The 22,696-nt window shown below is 37.9% G+C and overlaps 1 protein-coding gene across 1 annotated transcript in view; it reads right to left on the reverse strand.

Annotated features, from left to right (window-relative positions):
- The window catches only part of LOC122088226 (alpha-mannosidase I MNS4), a 29,720-nt gene that overhangs the window by 3,712 nt on the left and 3,312 nt on the right, over nt 1–22,696 (reverse strand). Inside the window, exons 3-14 of the mRNA XM_042657416.1 lie at nt 22,540–22,632; nt 17,380–17,466; nt 14,471–14,561; nt 14,147–14,202; nt 12,268–12,340; nt 11,288–11,397; nt 10,007–10,057; nt 6,016–6,104; nt 5,842–5,923; nt 5,620–5,733; nt 1,414–1,493; nt 778–913 (exon numbers count right to left, since the gene is read on the reverse strand). Of these exons, the coding sequence (XP_042513350.1) occupies nt 778–913; nt 1,414–1,493; nt 5,620–5,733; nt 5,842–5,923; nt 6,016–6,104; nt 10,007–10,057; nt 11,288–11,397; nt 12,268–12,340; nt 14,147–14,202; nt 14,471–14,561; nt 17,380–17,466; nt 22,540–22,632 (1,062 nt within the window). The remainder of the gene's footprint in view (nt 1–777; nt 914–1,413; nt 1,494–5,619; nt 5,734–5,841; nt 5,924–6,015; nt 6,105–10,006; nt 10,058–11,287; nt 11,398–12,267; nt 12,341–14,146; nt 14,203–14,470; nt 14,562–17,379; nt 17,467–22,539; nt 22,633–22,696) is intronic.

Below are 22,696 nucleotides of genomic sequence, written 5' to 3' on the forward strand. Positions count from 1 at the left end.
CCCCCCCCCCCAAAAAAAAAAAAAAAAAGAGATCTCTGACTTCACCACTTTTTTTCCCAAATATGATTTTCCATGATTGCGTGCACTGTAAATCCCCAAAAATGGTTGAAATTGTGTAGATTAGGGTCTCTTTTCATGATAGATGATTTCCTCCAATTCAAATCGAAGAGAAAAACAATTTTCCAAGGCCTTTGGTAGTTCTTATTTTCGTATCTCACTCACGGTTTGTGTTTTACAGGTTTAAAGGAGCCATATCAAGTGTATCTCACCTGTATCAGACCGGATTGGACTATATTGGTCCTGTGTCGGACTATCGACCCATGTCTATCGATACAAACTTTTTTTTTCTGAAAAATAAGTACTGCGTCTGTAAGTTTCGTACTGATACCCACAGATACGTATTGACTAATACGATGCAATACTTACCAATACTTAAAACCCTGGTTGTGCCCACTGTTCAAAGGGTCGAACCACAAATTAAGGCCATTGGATCTCGAAGAGATTTTCATAGCAATTTGATCACTAAATCCATCTTAGCCATGCATCACTAGTTATATTTGGTTGCGAAGAAAAAAATAAAATAAAATAAGGCCAAAACCATGATGACACAATGATTCAATGGATGGGTGAAATATTCATTAGATTCCCTAGATGGTGATCCTCAGTCACATACAAGTTACAGGAAGGTGATACTTATTTCTCCAAATACTAAAAGAAAACCCTACTGAATTGGAGGATCACGCATTTGACTAGCTTAATACTAAATGTAGTACTTACTGTTTCAGCAAGAAAAAAACTCTCCATATGATCTTCTTGTTTGTGAGATTCCACATCCGATATATGGCAATATCCACAAGGGCATCTAGCCCCATATTGCAGGCTGGAAACCATGTCACGTCCAGCATCAAGATATCTGCAAATAACATCTTTACACATGATTTGAAGTTGCAGAATCGTAGAATGTACAGCCCTTAAAGAACTAATATCGCAGAATATGCTCTTAAAGAGCTGATATTGCAGAATATCAGCTTTGGATTTTCAAAAAGTTCGTTAGTATAAGCAACATAAATCTAGAGATGTGTCAACTATACTAGGGGAGAACAGAAAAAGGTTCAGGACCTCCTTTTTCATGAAATTCAAGAGAAATCGATTTAATTTTTCAAGTTTAAACTGATAAAGTGTCTACTGAAAATGCTAAACAAGCAATATAGCAATATAACCCAATGAAGCGATAGCATTATTCTGCAACCTGATGTCTTTCAATCCATGATTTCTTCTCTGTTAGTGCATTAATGGATAAAGAAAATAACTATAACACTAAAGTTTTTTCTTTTCTTTTCTTTTTTATTTCTTCTTCTTTTTTTTTTTTTTTTTTTTTTTTTTAATTAGCACCAAGCCGCAAAGGGAGCTGACCTTGGATCTCTGGTGGCTTTGTAGAGCCAATAGGTGCTCTCCATCAACTCTGGGCGCAGTGGATAACTTTTTTGACCATGCTGAAACACAGAGAGAAAGAAAGATATTAAATGAAAATATATATGAAAAAACGTGCCACAAACATAACTTTCTGACAGGATGGAACCATACTTGATATCTTCTTCCATTGGAAACTGTTAAGAGTTAATTTATTTGTCGCAGGGGGTTTTCAGCAATTGTGTTTTACTTTCAGGGACTCGTATATAAAATACGTAAGTTGATGCAGATCATAGCCCGCGGAAGCAGAAGAATAATTTTCAGATTTGGGTTTGGGTCAGTTTTTTAGGTTTACACTTAACAAAATACTATTCCGATCATTCTATTTTTGTCTCTCCAGGATTCCAAGGAAAGAATGTTAGTACTAAGTAGTGTAAATTCATACACTATCATATCTAATAATGATTTAGCTCGTATCTAACATGTCAAAACTTAACTGCAACAACACATTCAGATTTCTGAGAATTGAAGTTCTTCAAAGAAAAAATGGTATTAGCTCATATAAGAGGAAGTTCATATTAGATATTCTTGGTGAGACTAGCATATTAGGCTCTAAGATTGTTGATACTCATTGATACGGCCAAATTGATTGCCCAGTAGGGTAAGGACACGCGTCGCCCACCTGGACACGTGTCACCCACCCGATAGAGGCTGCAAGGACTCCACCACGTCAACCGCGTGAAGAGAATATTCCCCACGAAGGGGGTAGGACGTATCCGAGTAAGACTCTAAAAGGAAAGGAGGTGGACCCGAGGAGGACTCCTCCAAGGAAAAGGGAAACCCTAAACCCTAAGAGCTATATAAGAGGGCCCAAGAGGAAGGAAGAAGGTAAGCATCAATACCCACACCATTACTCCTGTAAAAAAAACTGTGTGGCTGATCTCTAACTTGAGCGTGGGAGGACTAACCCCAGACAAAGCTCCGGGCCTCTGCCGTCTGTGCTTGTGCAGGATCAGCTCATACGGATTTTCAGCAGCAACACTCATATAGATCCTCATCTGAAACTTGGGGTAAGTAATGAAATTTTTTTGTGGGCAAGCACTAGTACAAAAGGTTGGCTAGTAAGTTCATCCGTCTACCATCACTAGACCTTACATGTCATTTGCAACTGAGGCCATTAGTCAGTTTATGGAGAATCCCAAGCAGGTTCACTGAGAGGCAACATGCCACATCTTGAGATATCCCAAGGGTGCTCCAGGTAAAGGTCTAATTTATAAGCTTCATAATTATATTGTAATGTTGATTATTTTGATGTTGACTACACTGGAGTTGAAGGTGATTGGAGATCTATGACTGGTTACCATTCTTTTTTGGTAGTAACCTAGTCACGTAGAGTATAGATCAAGATTTTGGTATCAAGCCTGGTCGAAATATTACACAACAAAACAAAATTTTGTTTCCAGGTTTCGGCTGCATTCTTGGTTTTGAGGCCCTAATGGCCAAATAAGGTCCTGAAACTTCTAGAAGCCCCTATTTTAGCCCTCTAAACATAGTGGAACCCTTAAATTTTTTTATTCTTTTTTAAAAACCCCAAAATAGTAGTTGACTTTTGACCCTAGTTTGGTAGTATCAATAAATCGTTGTATACATTCTTTAATATAGCCTCTTCCACACAAAATGTAGTGCTAGAACACAATTAAATCAATTAAACAACTTAAACATCAGGATAAATGAATAGACAGAATATTATAAAAAGTCAAAGACATTGGAGTCAAGAACACAAGCAAGTCACCCTAGTGGAGGGCCTGTAGGGGAAGGGAAAGAATCCCTTTGATGTCTCAAAGTTGCAGAGCAGGGAGAGGAGTCGCACAAGAGAAGGGGAGGGGGGAGAGAGTTGCACAAGCACACAGCCCGTAGGCTCACAAACACGCCAATTCAATTCATTCCATCGTCAATATGATTCTTCATTGCACAGTTACATGAATTTAAATAGAAAAAAAGAAACCCAACACTAAAAGGAAACCTACTCTAATTTGGAAACTCAAATTAATTGGAAACTAAATTCTAATATATATCTCCTACTTAAGCTAACAAAATAAAAGATTGCATGAGAATAAAAATCCTAAAAGATCCTACAAGCCAAAGACCCAAATTGGATCCGGTTCATCTTTGTCTGGACACCCAGATGGGTTTGGATCAGTCCACGGTTGTGCATCTGCATCACACCCCTATGCCCATCCTAGAGCCCTAGTACCACATCAAGTTCCACTCTTGTACGGAAAAGATTTGGCAAAAAATCACAAATATCATAGTTTTCTAAAGGTTTCATGTTGAAGTACGCAAAACCAAGGAAATGGATCGAAATTTCAAAAGAAATATGGTATTTATTATAAAGCTAAAGTATCCTTTCAGTTGAAACTTCACCAAAACGAAATATTTCGTTGAAATTTCAGTGAAATACCAAAATTTCGACCAAAATCTTGTATTCCTTCAATATCGCACTATATTTCGGTTTCGAAAAATCACGAAATTCGCTATCTTGAATTATATTTAGATACGTAAGAAATAAACTACAGTATCTAAGCCTAATGCAGAAGTTGAGTACAGTGCCTACAATTGAGTTGTTGTGGTTGAAATCACTTATCCAATATTTTGGGTTTTCAGTTAACAAACCCATTGATATGTTCAGTGGCAATCAAGCCACTATTTATATTGCTAGTAGTTCTATTTTTCATGAGTGGACAAGCATATAGAGGTTGGTTGTCATTTTATTCGAGATTTTGTAATACTGAAGCTGATTTCTGCTCCTATTAGTTCTACAAATCAACTACTTGATGATATGTTTACCAATCCCTTTGGAAAGTTTTTCTTCAAGGTTATCCTAAGCTGGGCATGGGTGATATATGCTCTAGGCTAGGTAGGAACTACACAACGCCAGTTAGGATCCCACAAATTCAAATCTGAAATCAGATTTAGAACTAAAGTTTGAATCTGGCTGAAATAGGAGGAAGCCTGCGGTTGGCTGTAGGAGTTTCTGATAGAGCACAAATTTTGATCAAATGCTCCGCTTGTGGTGCTAAACAAACCCGTAAAAGATGAGGCAATTCAAATGATTGAATTGAGAGTTATGTTGTCGACAAGAATTAGGAAACTTTGGGCCACTCTCTAGAAACTAGGGTTCCTAGCTTTAGATGATCCTCAAAATTGGAGTAAAGATCCCTTGTAAGATGTATAGGTATCCTTCAAAAGATGAGCTCGAACTGTTGGCTGGTTTGGACAACTTAGTGTATTTTGTCCATTCATTTTTTGTCACAATGAATTTCCTGTAACTATGCTTCCTTTCAGGGATTTGTGTAAATACACTAAGTTAGGCTGCATTTGGTAACGTTTCTCTTCCAAAAACGACGTTTCGTGTCAAAAACAGAATTTTTCAGTTTCTGTGTCAATATGTAGCTTTTTTTTTTGGAACGAAACTGGAACGACGGAACTGCCTTTTGTCATTCCGTAATTCTCGTTTCTATCGTTTTTTTTTTTTTTTAGTTTTTTTCAATTTGTTTAAAAAAAAAAACGAAACACACCATAAATGCACCAAACACTTTATTTTTTTTCATTCCAATAGAACAAAAAACTCTAGAAACGTTTTTCTAGAAAGTTACCGAACCCAGCCTTAGGGTCCGCATTGTAACTTACTGAACTAACAGATGTTATAAACACATTCTTAGTAGCTGATTAGGGATATTTTCTGTAATCGGTCTTCTCTCTTATTTTCTTCTCTTGTGCAAGCCTAGATAATAGTTAGTCTTGGTCTGATTCTATTACAGAAACTACATGTAAAATGCCTATTACTCTTGGCACATAACAGTCTCCACAGCATGAGGATGATAGAATACTGGAATTTTTATTCTCCTTACCAACTTGGCCATATTGTGTGCCCCATCATTCAAGTTATGACCATGGACTGATACACCTTCAAATGGTACCATTCATATGTCAGATGTGGATTTATTGAACCTAGTACAGCTCAACCAATTATGAGGCTAATGTTCTGTTGATAAGTCAATAGAAAATATAATGAGAAAAGGACCACAGCTTTACAGGGAACAAGCCAACTTTAACAACTATACAATTGAGACATAAGAATTATGAATACCAAAAACTAACAATGAGGAGTCATCCTGGATATCACTTTGAGACAATTAAGTTGCATACCTGAACACTGAGTGTGGCAAGATTAAAACCCTCGGGGGTGAAGCCAAATTTTTTCCATACACTAAAGAAGGCAGTATGTGTACGAACAGCAGGACCAATGTCCCCAGCTAGGACCTTCCAAAGATTAATATATAATCAACTTCCTTCTCAATGCAAATGATCATTATTTTTTCCAGGATTAACTGCATATTTTCGAATAGATAATGAAATAGAATAAACTACCTGGAGTCCTGGCCAGAACGCCTGCAGACTGTTAAACAATGGCCAGACAATTGCAGCAGAATTCATATTCACCTCCACATACCTACAAATATTTTAGATTTACAATCCTAAAATAAAAGAAGTGAGAGAACATGCAAATTTTATACCACCACCCAAGATGGATAGGAACTTCACCAAGGATCATTGTAGAGATAGTGCATTGCAGCCTTGTAAGCTTCTTGGAATATATATAGATACTCCTTATCTCCAAATAATAAGTAGGCCTGACATGAAACAAGCAACCAAACAATGGAAAAATTAAGGACCAAGTTCACTAGGTTTTGCATACAAATATGTAAGTATGCAGTTCTATATGTGCATAAAAGCGTGCAAGTTCATCTGCTTTTATGTAACTTCGTTTATCAACAAAAATCAAAATATGGTAGTCCTAAAGACAAATAGAAGTATAGGTTTATAGAGGTATAGGTTTGGGTCAATTGAAATGTCAACTTATGGAAAATAACTTCTCACAGCATGTAAGCCTTGAATATTTCCTGAACGTTGTTCTGCTTTATAGTGCTCTAGTTAAAGATTATTCAAGGTAGAAGACATAATTGCTTCGCGCTTTTTACTTTCCAGGTGACTTCAAGGACCAGATATCACTCATTTCTAAATCTTTTAAGCATGATATAAAGGCTCTTTTGTCCTACTGGTTCCTGCAATTTCAGCAAGTAAGGATATTCAACGTATCTCTGTCTGATAAGGGCTTCAGTGCCTTTTAAAGTGGCAAAATCATGTCATGAGCAGCAATACAGGAAAACAATTACATTATGTGTTATTTCTTACAATCTGTGGACACAACCAGAGAGGCACAAGTACCATCATGTATAAGGACATGATGTGTCAGAAACCAAACTCAGAAATCAGACACAGGGACAGGCAACCTCTATATTTATTATGAGCTAGAGCACGGGCAACGTCCATATTTATTATGAGCTAGAGCAGGTTCTTCCAGATAAGGTGGAGGAAATTAGAGTGCTTATAGCGATTAGATTTTACACCTGCACGCACAGAAATAACATATAGGAAAGAAATGTCTCCTCTGTTTCTTGTGAAACCATATTGCAAGAAAGCAACAGTTGGTCTCTCAAATATTTTTTTTAGATGAATAAATAAATTCATTGCCAAGAAGGGGAAGAATATACAAGGGGAGAGCTAGGGGGGAAACCAAGGCTACAGCCTATAAAAGGGGGAGCCAAAACACCAGGGGCAGCCAACAAAAACTTGGGCAAGGAGAGGGGGGAAGCAACAACTAAACATAAAGAGGTGGGAGATGATGGAGAGAGGGAGACCCCCAGGGGACAACAATGAGCTTGTTCCTTGGGGTGTCATGCATTGGGCAGGGATGAAGACAGCCGAACTTGGAGTTCACATCAAAATCGATAGCATTCCAAATCTTATCGAAAGAATGAGGGTTGGAATTTCATCTACGGATACTTCGCTCCATCCAGAGGTGGTTAACGGTAGCGCAGAAGGCAAGCTTTTCGACCGTATATGTCAACTCAGATCCATTCTTTGCTCAAGGGAAGGATTCTTCTACGGGAGGGCCAGATGAATTTAAGAACACATTTGCAGATAGTCGAGGAGAAGAGGTGGGAGAAAATGAGATGATTAGTGTCTTCGATACCATTCCAACAAAGACAGCAAGAGGAGGGACTGGAATGTGACGGAAGATGAGAAAAGACTGCGTAGGGAGGTAGTTGGATGAAGCTCGCCAGGAAGTGAAACTGCATCGAGGGATATGACCATCGAACCTGATGATGTTGTGCCAAGAGCAAGAGGACCTAGAGTGCGAATATGGTTCCAAGCAGAGGTAGAGGTGAAGAGACCCGAGGTGGAGGAAGCCAGATGATCTTATCTTCTCTTCCTGTGTGTCAGGGATGGATGGGCAGAAGAGAAGACCAGAGATCCGCAGGAGGGGGAGAGGAGGGGGGACCAATCGCCACAGGAGATGATGGAAGCCACAGAAGCAGATCTGGGAAGGCCAGAAGAGTAGATGATTCTGGGAGAGATCAAAGGGAGGATGATGCCTGAGGGTGGCCAAGGGTCCAACCAAAGGGAGGTGAAGAGGGCACTGCCTATGGAGTAGGAGATGCCAATAAGGGGTTAAGATATGGAACTGAGAACGTTACACCATATCCAAGAGGCATCGAAGGGGATGGGAGCAGTCCACAGGGGAATCCTGCTCAAGAGGGGAGGAGCAGACTCAGGAGACCCAGATATTGTTCTGCTTGGAGAAAATCTTCCAGATGACCTTAAGAATGCCAACAGAACTAACATCTTTGATCTTTCTCCGACCCTAGCCGCCCTCAGCTTTGGGGCGAGAGACTCTATCCTAGCTTAGAGGCCTGAGGAATTTGGAGGCATCGATACCTTTCTAGAGGAAGGACAATAAAAGGGTGTCAATAGATTTGGAGGTGGCAGAATGGAGGACAAAAACACCAAAGCAGTAAAGATACATTGATTGCAGTATTGATCTGATGAGAACCAGCCAGCCAGCATAAGAGAGGAGCTTCACTTTCCGCAGTTGAATCCTTTTCCTCATAAGGTCCAACATAGGAGTGCAGTGGTAGGTGGATAGCCTAGAGGAGATGAGAGGCAAACCAAGATATTTGATAGGAAGGGAACCAAGGGAGAAGCCAGTAAACTCAATGAGCCTAGCTTGGTAAGAGGCAGAAATGCCAGAGAGGAAAGGATTAGATTTGAGAAGGTTTATGCGAAGGCCAGACAGGGATTCAAAGAGATTGAGAGGGGACAAAATGGAGGATATGGAAGAGTGGTCGGCCTTGGAGAAGATCATGAGATCATCTACAAAGCAAGGTGACTGAGCATGAGGGATTTACATTTGGGGATTGGGGAAATGAGGTGCTGATTAGTAGAGGACTGGATAAAGCAGGAAAGAACCTCCAGAGCGAAAGAGAAGAGGAAGGGAGAGAGGAAACAGCCTTTCCTGATGCCTACTGAGGAAGGGAAATAGCCAACAAGACTACCATTGACCAAAACAAAGGAGGGGGAGGAGATGCAAGAGTAAATCCAATGAACAAAAAGGGGGGGAAAGACATCTAAAGCAGGACTTTAAAGATAAAGTCCCATCGAATAGAGTCAAATGCCTTATGGATGTCGATTTTGAGAAGAGCTGCTGAGAAGTGGGACTTACAATCAAATCCTCTTACGATCTCATGACAAAGGATGATGTTGTCAGCAATGGTCTCTCAAATATTGATAAAGCCAAATCATAGGACTCAAAACTACCAAACGGGCTCCATTCAATATGTTGGTATATGTTCTCTATCAATATTTGAGAGACCAGTATGTATCTAAAGCGGATCGATTTATCCCTGAAATTCTCTTTTCAGTGCATTCAGGTTGAAATATAATAGCAAACCCAAAACTACCCAAACTATAACAATAGGAATCAAGAGGATTTGCTAAACAGGATCTCAAAAAACAGAGGAATTCAAAAACTTAAAGAGAAATTTTAAAACTTGAGATATAAGGACCAGACTGATCTGATTTTTTCTGGTCAAGAGAGTCTCAGTTAATAGGACCAGACCAGAAAAAGACCTCAGGGTAGGAAAACAGGGCAGGATTGTAATAGCTGAGAGCCTGAGATTTGGACAAGATTATCACAGGTTTTGAGACTATAATTCAAGAGAGGAGAGGAAGACAAAATAACTCAGCAATCAAACTGAACCAACAACAACTCAGCCTTATCCCAACTAATTGGGGTTGGCTACATGGATCCATTCAAAGACAAAACAAGACTCCAGGTAGTGAAAATTAAGGTTCTGTGAGTCGAAAACAAGAACACTGTAAAGATTGCTCCAAAATATCCAAATTGTGCATGCAATCAAACTGAACCAAAGGGGGCAGCCATAATTGTAGATGAAGCAACAGTATCAAAATATCTGGTGGCAGCCTAAATTAATGATATCAAGAAAATTTATTGGGACGTTGTGATCATACATACAAGCAATTTTTATGAACATGGAATTCCCTTCATGACTACTGACTAGAACTGACAGTGAACTGATGAATTTATAACCTTGGGATGATGAGCTTATCAAATTATTACACTATCTGGCAGACATATAAGGTTTAATCTAATATGCAATAAGTGACGTACCTTCAAAAGATACTCATAGAACGAGTCAATACTTGTCCCTATTCCTGCATCCTGCAAAAAATCAACTTAGGATCAAGATTAACCAGAAATTGCCACACAAATAAGTAATCCAATCATGTAGAACTTTCTTTATAGTGATCCATGCATTGTGTCAATAACAAATATGACAAAAAGTATATAGAAGCGACGGATGATTAATACACAACCAGGATCTTGGAAAAATACCATTTAGTCATGTGAAAGCCTATCTCTAGTTTTCTACTGAAAAGTCCTTGTAGTAAAGAATCATGTTGAACTTCTAACGCCGCAGTAAGTAGACATGCACTTTAGTAAACTTCAATTACATCAAACGGGTTAATTTAAGGACTTGAATTCATCTTCCAAAACACTGGATTATTCAGTGGACTTCATATACTATGACAACAATTTGGGAGATGGCATTAAGGATTTTGAAATGACCTCAGAAACAATAGCGAGGCAAAAGTTCTAATGCTCCTAGAACAATGGTGAACTTTTAATATGTCTCCAATAAAGAGGAACTGGTACTCTACCATGGAAAAATCTAGATTTTTTTTTTTCTTTTATTAGCCTATCCATCACCACGTGGCTTTGCATGATTTGAATTCAATCAAGCTGCTGTTCACCTTGATTTAGAAATCTGATAGAAGACACCACCAACCCTTTAATATCGCTGACCTCTGCAAATACAAAGGTAAGGGTTCAACAAAGGCCGCCCATCCTCTGTATGCAATCTAACATAATATTATCCCAAACCAAAGAGCATGTTTTCTATATGCTAAATAGAAACTCACTGTACTTCAAATTTTTCTTTAAGCAACATAAAAAATAAATAAGTAAATAAATAAATAAATATAAACCCCCTAATTGACAATTATTCAAATATCACCATCTACAAAGTAAAACGAAGCCTTTTCTGAAAAAAATTAAAAAATATCAGAATTATCGTAGAAAAAAATATACACAACATAGTTGTATGGCAGTTACATCCACATAGTAATTTGATGATCATCACCAATCAAATTCCGATTGAAGCCTTGTGCCAGAAAATAGCAAGTGACACCTTGAAAAAAGGGTCTAGTGGAAAATATGAGATTTTACGTTAGAAACCCTCCATCTAATACTTCTATACTGCACCAAAGCTACGCATAGTTTTGGATTGACATGAAACATCACTGAACTGCACACATTTGAATAACAGAAGCAAGGAAATACAAAAGAATCACATGTCTGTCATGTGATTCTGTGGAGGAGTATATTTACCTTTTGTGTCCATTCACCTGTAAAAACGTTGATATGAGCACCAACTAGGTTGAGTTTAGAACGACGGGCCCAAATTCCAAGAACTGCATTTTTTGTAACCTGCTCAAAAACTGCATAATCATGGAAGCAGCCATCTTCATTGTCAGAACTTTATTTCAACCATAAAAGTAAGAAAACTTTATTTCTTCAGCAATGTGGGACTGGTAAGCAAGTTTGAGAAACCAAGGGGAATGAGGTTTCAGAGTGAACTGAGAAAAGCCAAAACCGCTCAATTGGTCCTTCAAAAATATCACAAATGGTCCAAGAAACAACTAAGAAACAGACCTGAGGGATAATTTAAATATGTGGGGAAAATTTTGGTATTAGTTGATAAATCCTTTTATACTCAGTAAGATAGCGCAGGATGATAAATCAGGACGTCCAGTGGAGATTTATTAAATCCAAAAGTAGAAATTCAGTTTGGATGGTAATGCCTGTATTTCCCAATCAATTTGGTGTTTGTAAGCTTGACCTGGAGCAGGTTAGGAAAGTGTATGTGTAGGGTAGGCATCAGTTATTTGGGGTTGACATTGTATAAGGGTCAAGATTTTACAGTACGAATAAAAAATTAGAATTGAAAGCTAGGGCTTTGGAGAAGTATTAAGAAGAAACAAGAATCAAATTGGATTACCCAAATGAAAAACTAGAATTTATACTAAGAAGGAATTAAGAAAAATAATAAAAACTCAAGATCTCATTAAGAAACCCCTCAGGCCCCCCACCCCCCAAAAACAAAAAAAAAAACAAAAAAAGAGAAAGAAATCCCATCACTACCCTAGCTTACAATCCTACATATATAGCATGGCATACAAATAAATGCTCCAGTGTCCTAGATCTGAAAAATAAAAAATAAGATATTCCAAGACTGGACTGCAAATTCAGAAGAAATTAAAGTGAGCATATTTCACAGACAAAAGTCACAAAACGAACAGTTAAGATACCTGGATTATTTGTTAAACGACTCAGTACCCCAAATTCTAGAGTTAAAGTGCCACCACCAGCTGTCGATGTTATCTGATCAGAAAAATCGGAACTTTAGAATTTTCTACTAAATAACACTGAGACAAGGAAGCAGATGATTGTAAGTAAACTCCAAAGTAGTTAATTAAGTATTTAACAGAAATTCCAAACATTTTGTGACACTCTGACTAGCCCAGCAAGGAAAGTAAACATCAAATCTGCAAGGATTTAATATTTGCTTATTAATTCAGCGACAAAATCATACTAAGAACAAGCAACTAGTATAGTTTTGGAGAACCTAAGTGTCCGAAATAAATGAACTGTCACATTTATGAACAGGGCCAAGTGGACAAGAGAAAAAATGAGAAATACGAAGCAAATACCTACCTTACAAGTTTCAACACTTAAGTTACCCTATGAAGAATCCAGGTTGCTATGGTATAAAGCAGGAAAGAACATAGGGTTGGAACGTCAGAGATACGGGCAAGAATATCAGAAAGGATAACTAAAAAAGATCTTAGTCTCTTTGGACAGGTAACTAAATAATTTTCATATGGCACCAAAATCACACAAAGAGTGCTTTGACCTTCCAGAAACAGCTCAAAAGAAAAGTGAAAGAACATGACCATACAATGACTCAAACTCAAAAAGAAAACTTGAGTTGAACATTGACCTTCCATAAAACAAACAACATTATCTAAAGCTTGAGATGCTCCCATGTCATGGGGATGAGAAGATAAGTAGTTGGAAGAAAAATATTCATCATTGATGAGATTTAGTTCAGCCAGGCCACTCTAGTTAATATTAACACTCATAAACTGAAAAGAAGACTTTCCAATGTCTAAATGAAGACCACTATCCTTAAAGTTTCAAGAAATTATTACTTGGGCCTTGTACTTGAAATACACAACCATACATATTTATAACCAAAATAATTTTTTTTTTTAGTAAATAACCAAAACGCAACTTAACAGAAAAAGTCCTCTACTGCAAATTTTATCATAATAAAATATTCCAATAACTATTTCACCCACTTCCCTGATGAGGCCTTCACAATTCTTCTGAATAGATCCTCAATGGTCCTGAGAAGGTAAGACATTCCCCACATAATAATGTGGTGGCACATTTGGAGCTCTCATTAATGAAGCTTCTGCATCAGGAATGGATTCTGAGATAATCAATCCGATATCATGGTAAACCTACACCATCATCTCGTTTATCCTAGAATGCAACTTGAGCTTTGACATGTGGGTAAGTATGAGTGACACATGCTTTTAAAGATAAGATACTATATACATATATATGGGCATGCTGTCAGGGTGCCTAGCCTATGTCACCCTCTCTCCTCCCCCTTTGGAAAAGAGCCCCTTGCCCTTTGATGCCCAGCCTTATGATTGGTGCATGCCGCTAGCTTACCGAAAGCTGGCGGCATGCCCAACCCTCTCACTATATATATATATATATACATATATATATATATACACACATATATATACATATATCATGGTTCATCATTTCGGTCAAAACTGGAAGACATCTCAGTTTCGACCAGTTTCGACAGAAAAATACCAAGGTTCAGCCATTTTTAAGAAGTTTTGGTAGTTTCGACCAGTTTTAACCCGCCCATGACATGTCGAGTTTTGCCCAGAAAGTACCAAGTATTGACCAGGTTTCAACCGTTTCAACCCATATCTAAGTTTTGGGCTTGGTCAAAAACCGGCCTTGAGATCGAGATGTCAATCCTTGATATATATATATATATATATATTTTTATAATAATTATATATACACATGTGTGTGTGTGTGTGTGCACGCACATCTGTGTGTGTGTAGGAGCAGCAGAAAATACAGAGATTTTGCCTTGCTTTCATTTTCGTCAACTCCATGCAGTAGATTGACAGATCCAAATGGGATACCTGCAAAACATCATCAATTAAAAGTTATCAAAGTTCTAAACAGGGAATATCCAGGAATAGACAATTCGTAGCAGTATTTTGTAACTTTAGATCTGTCAATCTACAGAACATATCATGGTCCATCCAATCAAATTACTAAAATCCATAAGGTTTGAATGAAAAATATACAATCTTAACAGATCATTATGATTCAACAAATTCACCTATTAAAAACGGAGGATTTAATTAGGGTGATCAATCTAGCTTTGTTGTCATAAGAGAATAATACCGGTAGGAGTGTCAAACGCAGGTAACAGTCTTCGGGCTAGATCCTCAGATAAGTGAAGTAATTGATTTTCATAGGATGGAATTCTCATGCCCTGGACCAAAACATTCAAATGAGTACTATGGAAACTTAGGAGCAGCAGTCAGCAAAACAACACAATAGGAATGTAGGTGTATGCTATTTAAATAGAGAGAGAGAGAGAGGTACGGAAGATCCAAAAAAAACTTTTCCTTCATTGTCTAGGTGGTGCCTACGGTATCCAGGTTCCTTGGACTTTTTGGTGTTGCATAGCATCTAGGTCACAATGACACCGTGACAACTATGCCTTTCTAAAATATATCTTATAATCAAAGAAAAGATACAGATGGAATCCCAGTCGTGTTTGGAAGTCTAAAGGGGCTTTCTTTTTACTCTCTTTTCCTTACGTCCTTTTTCAGGGTTCCACTCTTCTAAATTAGCGCTTGAGCCTTCTTGGAGGAGTGTGTATTCGTTTTTTTTTTCTTTTCTTTTCTTTTCTTTGCTTGTAATACAGCCACTATTTATAATGCAAGTCATATACACTCATGCCCTTACCACCACTTGATTTAAGCCCTTTTCTGCTTTACAACATAACTATTGTCCTTCAGCAGCATCAACTTGCACCATCCACAGTATCACACTCCTCACTGATGCATTCATTGGTCGTTGCAGCGCGAGGAAGAACCACATCAATAGAATTTATCATCTTCTCACCTTTTGGTGCTACTCCTAAATTTTCTCAAATGTGTTTCATTTCCTTTATACTTTTTCTTTTCCTGATGACATCCTAGCCTTGCCATTCATCCATCTCAACATCTTAATCTCAGTTAAACTGATTTTTATTTATGTATTAGTCATAGTTGTCAAGGCGACGACTAGTCATCCAGGCGGTTTTCCTGGGGCCTTGGCGACAGTCGCTTTGTTGCACTGCATGCCACCTTGTGTCTTGACACTTATTTATGCCAAATATCATTCAAGTAAATGTCATTTACTTAAGATATTATTCATAAATAAGCAAATACCCCCTATTTGAATCCAATAAAAATAGTTTAAAAATCAAATTCCAAAAAGATAAAAAGTCAACCCCCTAGTCCAAGAACAAAAACTGGATTTTGGTTATAGGGGCGATTTTCAACTTTTAAATGCTGGGGTTTTTCTCAATTATGAAAATTTTATAAATTCTATCATGTTAAAACATTGCTAAAAATCAAAAGTCCGGAAAAATAATCTTTTGTTTTGATATCCATAAAATTATTTCCATTCAACCGATTTTAACAGCATTCGCGCACTTAAAAATAAGTTTGACCAGAGCATAACTTTGTCATTACAACTCAGATTTAAGTAATCTTAGACTTGTTTAAAAATTTGTTTTATATTATAACTAATACAAAAAGTCTCATGTAAAAATAAAATCATTTGACCAATAAAACTTATTATAGAACAAGAGAATTTCTCTAAATTTTGATTTTTTTTAAAACTTGATATGACTTAATGTTAATTTTTTATGATTTAATATGGATAAATGTTGATTTTTAATGAGTTGATGTTGTTTAATCTTATTTTTTATGATACAAGGTATATACAACTTATTAAATAATGATAGAAAATAGGAAAAATGAAAAAATAACACTTGGTCGCCTAGTTCGCCTTAAAGCGGGTGCCTTCTCGCCTAAGCGCTTAGACAACCCTCCACCGCCTTGGTTCGCCTTGACGCTGTGACAACTATGGTATTAGTACATCCTTTATTGCACAACATTTACATCCACAAAAGCACGGCTGGTCTAATAGCTGTCAAATAAACAATGTTCCAAAAGCTCTTTTCAATCTTCAGGAACCAGTCAATTGTCTAAACAGAACCAGAACCACCACCTTTTTTTTTTCGGTTTGGTCCAAACCTGGAAGGTATTTAGAAACCATCAGTTTTTTTTTTTTTTTTTTTTTTTAAGAACGACCTAGTTCGGGTCACAAAGCTTCTGTTATAAAAACGAATAGTGGATTGTGTTCATGCAGACTTGAACTCGTGACCAACCTGAATATAATATGCACATTAACTATTACACAAGGATCTGACTAGTTGCTTGATCCCTCTCCTTTTTTTCATTTATTTTTTACCCTTCTAAATTTCCCCAAATGTCTGCTTTTTAACCACAATTTGACCAGTCAAACACAGATAAAACTGGAACTGGGCCCATTTTCGGCCCACTGGCCAGTTATAATTTTTTTTTTTTTTTTTTGGGGCGGGGTTGGGGTGGGGGGAGGAATTTAGGTGACTTCCACTCTTGGTCATTAGGCTGAACCAACCCCACCCCCAACTATCTTATCAAGTTCCCCTCAAATTATTTCTATATTCTGCTTATCATAAAACCTTTTGATTCTAAATCTTCCATAAATCTAACTAGGCATTCCCCAAGCTCTAGTCTCGTCAACCAAAACCACATTATCAGCAAATTACATGAATTAATTCAGAAGGATACAAAAAGAGAGAGGTCAGTACCAATGGGAGGAATCTATAAAAGGAAAAGGTTGCGAAGACTACAGGTGGAAGGCCTACAAGTGACTTGTCTCACCAATGAAATGAGAGAAACCCAGTAGGCACTCCTGATGTTATCATGTTAGAGTATATCCACTCATAATGAATGAATCGTATCCCACAATCTCCCTCCCTAAGCCAAGAAAATGAGAAATTATCCAAGAACAATGAGAGATAAGACACCAACTGTATCCGAAACTCCCTGGCTCCACATGGCTCTTTACTCTTTCTAAGAAACATAACAATACAATGAACATAGGGATTTAATTGTAATGATCTCATCAAGTTAAAAAAATGAGAAGAATATGACAACGAAATTCAAAAGGCTTCATTATCACATACAAAATGGAAATAAAATACATACCGTAGTATAATCATTTGCAATCAGATGAGCAGAAAGTAGACCTCCAAGGATTCGGATTGTAGTTTCAAAGACGGAAACTGTTTTGTTCTGCATGTGTCATAGAACATAATCCTAAGTTTAAAACAGCATGATAGAGGAATCCAACATCTAGTTGATTACACTGAATGTTTTTATGCTTAATGCACATGAGACAGGCAGCATTACAAACTGCAACAGGAAAGGAGTAATCCACAGAAGTTTAGTATAGACATTTCATGCATAAACTAAGATTAAGATTCCCTTTAGATATTTCCTTGAAATGGTAAAAATTTTGAAGGACAGGAGCTAAAGCAAAGCACAGAGAGAGTTATCAAATCTAAGATTCATTCTTGTAATAGTAGAATAGGTCTATAAATTGCAAAACCATATATGGATTATTGCATATATGCATAGGAGAACAATCCACCATTTGATGCAACCAACAGAAGAAAGAGAAAACACGACCGGTCCAACAACTGGTCCTATTTTAACAACCACGGGGGGTATGGGATTTTAATTTTTTTAGATTTATTTGTAATGGGAAGCTTCTTTTTTCTTGGGGGGGGGGGCTTGGGGAGGGGAATAAAAAATTCCATTACCAAAAGGAGAAAGAGCAAGAGATACAAGGGGCCCCTACAAAAGGGGAAGAAGAAAAAACTTTACAGAGCTTACAATAGAAGAAAGCAAAACCCAAACCTCAGGGAGAGGAGGCAGGGGGTTGCAGAAGGGAAAGGGGAAGGCCTTGGACACAACAATATCCATGTTCCTAGGGGAATCAACGCATCTGGAGGCAACCAAAGAAAGCTTGCTACAAAAATCAAAAGCAATTGAGTCCCAAATCTGGTGGAAAGATCTACAGCTGGAGGACCATCTTCTGAGATTGCAGCACACCATGTCACAGACTTTCCGCCAAAGGACACTTCCACCTAGATCCATTCCCTAGAGAAAGGAAGAATCCTCTGAGAGCTCAGCCAGCATTTTGCAAGGATCACTTTCCACAACTGAAGAGGAGAAGGGACAAAAAGAGAAGAGGTGATCCGCATCTTCAAAACCATTCCAACAAAGGCAGCACGAAGAGGAAAATGGTATCTAAAGAGGAAAGAGGAAGGACTACATTGGGAGGTAGTTGCAGAGGGCTTGCCAAAAATTAAAGCTGTGATGGGGGTGTGGTTCTTGAACCAAATTAACTTGCACCAAGGGGACAATAGGCTAGGAGATCTGATGAGGTCCCAGGCCGATTTAAAGCTGAAAAGGCCCGAAGAAGATCCAAACCAAACAAGTGAACGACATAATCTCCCCTACCAAGAGGCCTTTTGGGGATGGAAGGCAAGCCATCCTAGACAACATGGGAGAAGAAGCAAATGGGGCCGCCGGATGGGAGGGGGATTGTCATGACTAATGATAGCTGCAATCAAGGACTTCCTACCAAAACCATAGTTATCAAGGCGTCACATAGGCGACGACTAGGCAAGAAGGCGGCTCATTGTGAGTGTCGCCTTGCTTTTTTGTCATCCTCCATCGCGTTGGGTTACCTTATGCCTTGATAACCTTGACCAGGGTTTAAAGTATCAATCCATATCATACCGTATCGGCCATTACTGATATGATACGGACCGATACGATATATGGAATTTTTAAAACCCTTTTGTATCGATATGTATCATACGATACACCATCGATACACACCGATACGTACCGATACTCTATGAAAAAATCAAAATTGAAGTGAAATGTACGTATAGGCACGTATTGGTGCGTATCAGTATGTATCGATGCGTATCAGTATATATCGACCAATACACATCGATACAGTACAATACGTATTGATTCAGTCATAAAATGGCCAAGATGGGTTATTTTTCAGAAAAAAAAACAATTTTTTGAGGTGTTTTTGTTCCAAAGTTGCAGCCAACCATTTTTCTCTTTAAATAAAGTTGAAATCAAGGTTGAGAACAAAGATTTTACATTTATGGGACAACTACAAACCTTGGATTCTTAATGCGATACTCTCAATTTAGTGTTTATGCATAATATGTGTTATATATAGCTTTTTTTAACAATTTTTTTATGCAAAAGTGTATAAAAAAATGTATTCTATCCATTTATGTGCATATCTTTAGCGTATCTCTAATACGATACGATACCCTCCAATACATATCTTTATTTTGGCCGACCGATACGGCGACTGATACCGATACTTTAATCCTTGACCTTGACCCAAACTGTAAATGGCTCTAGCATCCACTGAGTAGAGGAGAACACCATAGGGTGTCAATAATCAAGTCAGAGAGAGGTGGAGGCACCATCATTAATTTGGCAAGAAATGGCCCCAAGAGCAATAGGCCTAAGCTTCATAATCTTGAGTCAGACCCAAAAAGCATCAAAAATAGAAGGGAGTGGTCAAAATAGAATCCTTGCAAAGAAGACCTAGTCAACACAAAAGCTTCCACATCAATTAGAAAATACTAGCTGAATTGACCTTTTTGATTCTTCACAAGCCAAGACCTCCCTCATCCTTGGGTAGACAGATCGCAGCCCAACTAATAAGGTGGAGGAATCTGGAGGATTTAGATCCTTTCCAAAAGAAGGCACACATGAGGGACTCAAGCTCCTTACTAGTGGACAAAGGCAACCCAAAAATACCAAACCAATAGATATAACATGATTCAAATCCTTTCCAATAATGGGATGTATTATAAAGCCTAAAAGTGGGGTTCTATGAGGTGCACGGAACTGATTATTTAAATTAACAATGGTACTCTGATGTAGATCCACACTTTGGACTGGGCTATCACAGGAGGAAAGCCTAACCCAAGAGGTGTTAGTGGATCTCCACTTAAAAGTGGATTTCAATTGTTATTAATAAAGGCCCATGGGCCCATCGATTTAGGCACTTAAGTGTTAAGTTACTAAGTTATTAATAAAGCCCATTGGGCCCATCAATTGTAACCAGCCCATTAGTACCTATTAGTTAAATGACTAGTTAGTTACTTGTTCTAATTCGGTTCCTAGTCTAGTCCTAGTAGGAGTAACTCTCCTAGTTCTAATGTGACTGCTATTAGCTAGTTTTTGCCCTCTATTTATAGAGTCTATTTATAGAGGAGCTCTTTACTCTTATTCCTCAGATTTGAATAAAGAATTATTGCAGTCAATTGCTTAAACAGCCGGGATAGCTGTGGGTGAGATGCTCGGGCCGAGATAGCCAATCCCACCCACACTTGTCTTGCTTCTTTTCTTCTTATTCTCAGTTTACTGTTGCTGTCCATTACTTACTGTTACTGCTTACTATTATTGAAAGAACCAGATCTGTTCAGACCTTCAAAAGCCAGAACCGACCAGCATCAATAGAGGATTTAGGAGAGAGATCAATCTCCTCTTCCTCCCCCAACTGACCTCTGATTTACAAACCCTTTTCAGAGGGTGTTCACAGCCATCCAAGGATCACTCGATCCCCTTCTCATTGCTGCCCAAGCAGCCCTGCCACAGTTCTTGAAGAATTCTCTTTGTTCTCTCTCTCTTAGGTCTCAATTAAAGAAAGTGAATAACTCCATCACCAGCCGTCAGAAGACTTTGATATTTGGGGGTTTTTATACCGTTATTAGGACCTACAATCGACCAGGATTGCAGCTCAATCTGAGCTTCGCAGACCCGGCCGCAGGTCTCCCTCTTCAGCCCTATAGCAGGTCATTTTCTCTCTCCTAACCGATTGGGTTTTGTCTGGGTTTTTGTGTACTGATTTGTCTTTTCTGTCGGAGGTTAGTACTGGTTTATTTCCCTTGTTCTCTGATCTAATTCTGGTTATTCTCAAGTTAGTTTTGAGTCTTGAATTGTCTTGTTTGGAGTTGTAATCTATTGGGGGTAGTTACTTATAACCTACTTCTACATTAGAATCATTTGCTCGAAAAATTGGCTTGTCCAAAAAAGAGCGACCCAGTGCATGAGGCTCCTGCTACTCTAGGGTTTGGGAGGGGCAAATGTGCGCAGCCTTACACTCAACTTCGTAGGAGAGGCTATTTTCAAGTTCTGAACCTATAACCAACATGTTGCAATAGTGCAACTCAACCATTGTCCCACTGGCTCGCCCACTAAAAGTAGGCTTGTCTAAGTCCTGATAATTAAGTAACTCTTTAATTCTAGAAAAAGTCTTAATAAATAGCCTTATGGAGAATCTTTCAATATTTTACATAAAGAAAGGGGAGAAAGATTTCAAATGTCAATAAGAAGAAGACTAATTAGCAAGACTTGGAACAAATAAGCATTCTCTTGAACATAGTGGATGTATCCTCTAATTAAATATTTACAGCCATAAAATCTTTGCTTAGTTATCAGAAGAAATAAGGAGTTAATTGAATGAATTTTTTTCATTGTAGTGAAGTTAGATATTCCGGCAGTTCTCTCATTCATATGAACTACAATAGGAAGTACAGGTGCGGAATCTAAAAGGAGAAGCTTAATACCTCAGATAATGAAGAGCCACAGTTTTGTCACTCCCAGATAGTTGATGATAATGGAAGAATACATAAATTCATCAAAACTCTTTGTTGATTATTGTACCTTGAGGAGGAGAGTTAGTGTTAAGTCGAGAGTGGAAGAAGTCAAAGTTGAGTCATAGTCTAAGCTAGTCATTGTTATTTAATTTAGTTAGTCTTTGGTTGTAATTAGACTTTTGTAGGTTGCCTACTAAGAGTAGATTCCATAATACTACATATGCAATGGGGCTAGACAATGATAGGCCTACTTCTCTGTCCTATCGTGGCTCTAGTTCTCCCTCTTCTCTCCATTGTATTGTCTCTCTCGGTCTCTCCTCTTCTCTCTTTTCTCTTATTCTTCTTCACAAGTTCTGGTTGCTGAGATCAATGTTTTGTCACACTTTTTAACTTTGTTTATTACTTCTGAAGCCTTCCTCTTTTCTTTTTTTTAATGGAAAAAGATTTTACTATTGAAGTTTTGTTTAATGTTTCTATATACTCAGCACACAGAGGCAGTTTAGTCATCAGTGATACTTAACATAAATAAGCTTGTGAGTTCACGTGAAGCTAATGCTTAAACTAGTCATACAAGCCAAGGATTGAGTAACAGAAAAATATATGAAAACATGGTGCTTCCTGGATGGTAAAGTCAATGCTGAAATACAGTACTTACAATGTCAAATCGAAGGTTTTTACCAATCCATTCAACCGAGGCAGCAAATCGTTCTCGATCACCAAGTAAAGCCAATGTGTCTAAGGAATCAATCTGGTTTAGGCAAAAGCCACAAAAGTGTTAAAGAAATGCTTATCATAAGGAATTCAACGCAACA

Source organism: Macadamia integrifolia, chromosome 9, assembly GCF_013358625.1.
Source record: "Macadamia integrifolia cultivar HAES 741 chromosome 9, SCU_Mint_v3, whole genome shotgun sequence".
Taxonomy (NCBI): domain Eukaryota; kingdom Viridiplantae; phylum Streptophyta; class Magnoliopsida; order Proteales; family Proteaceae; genus Macadamia; species Macadamia integrifolia.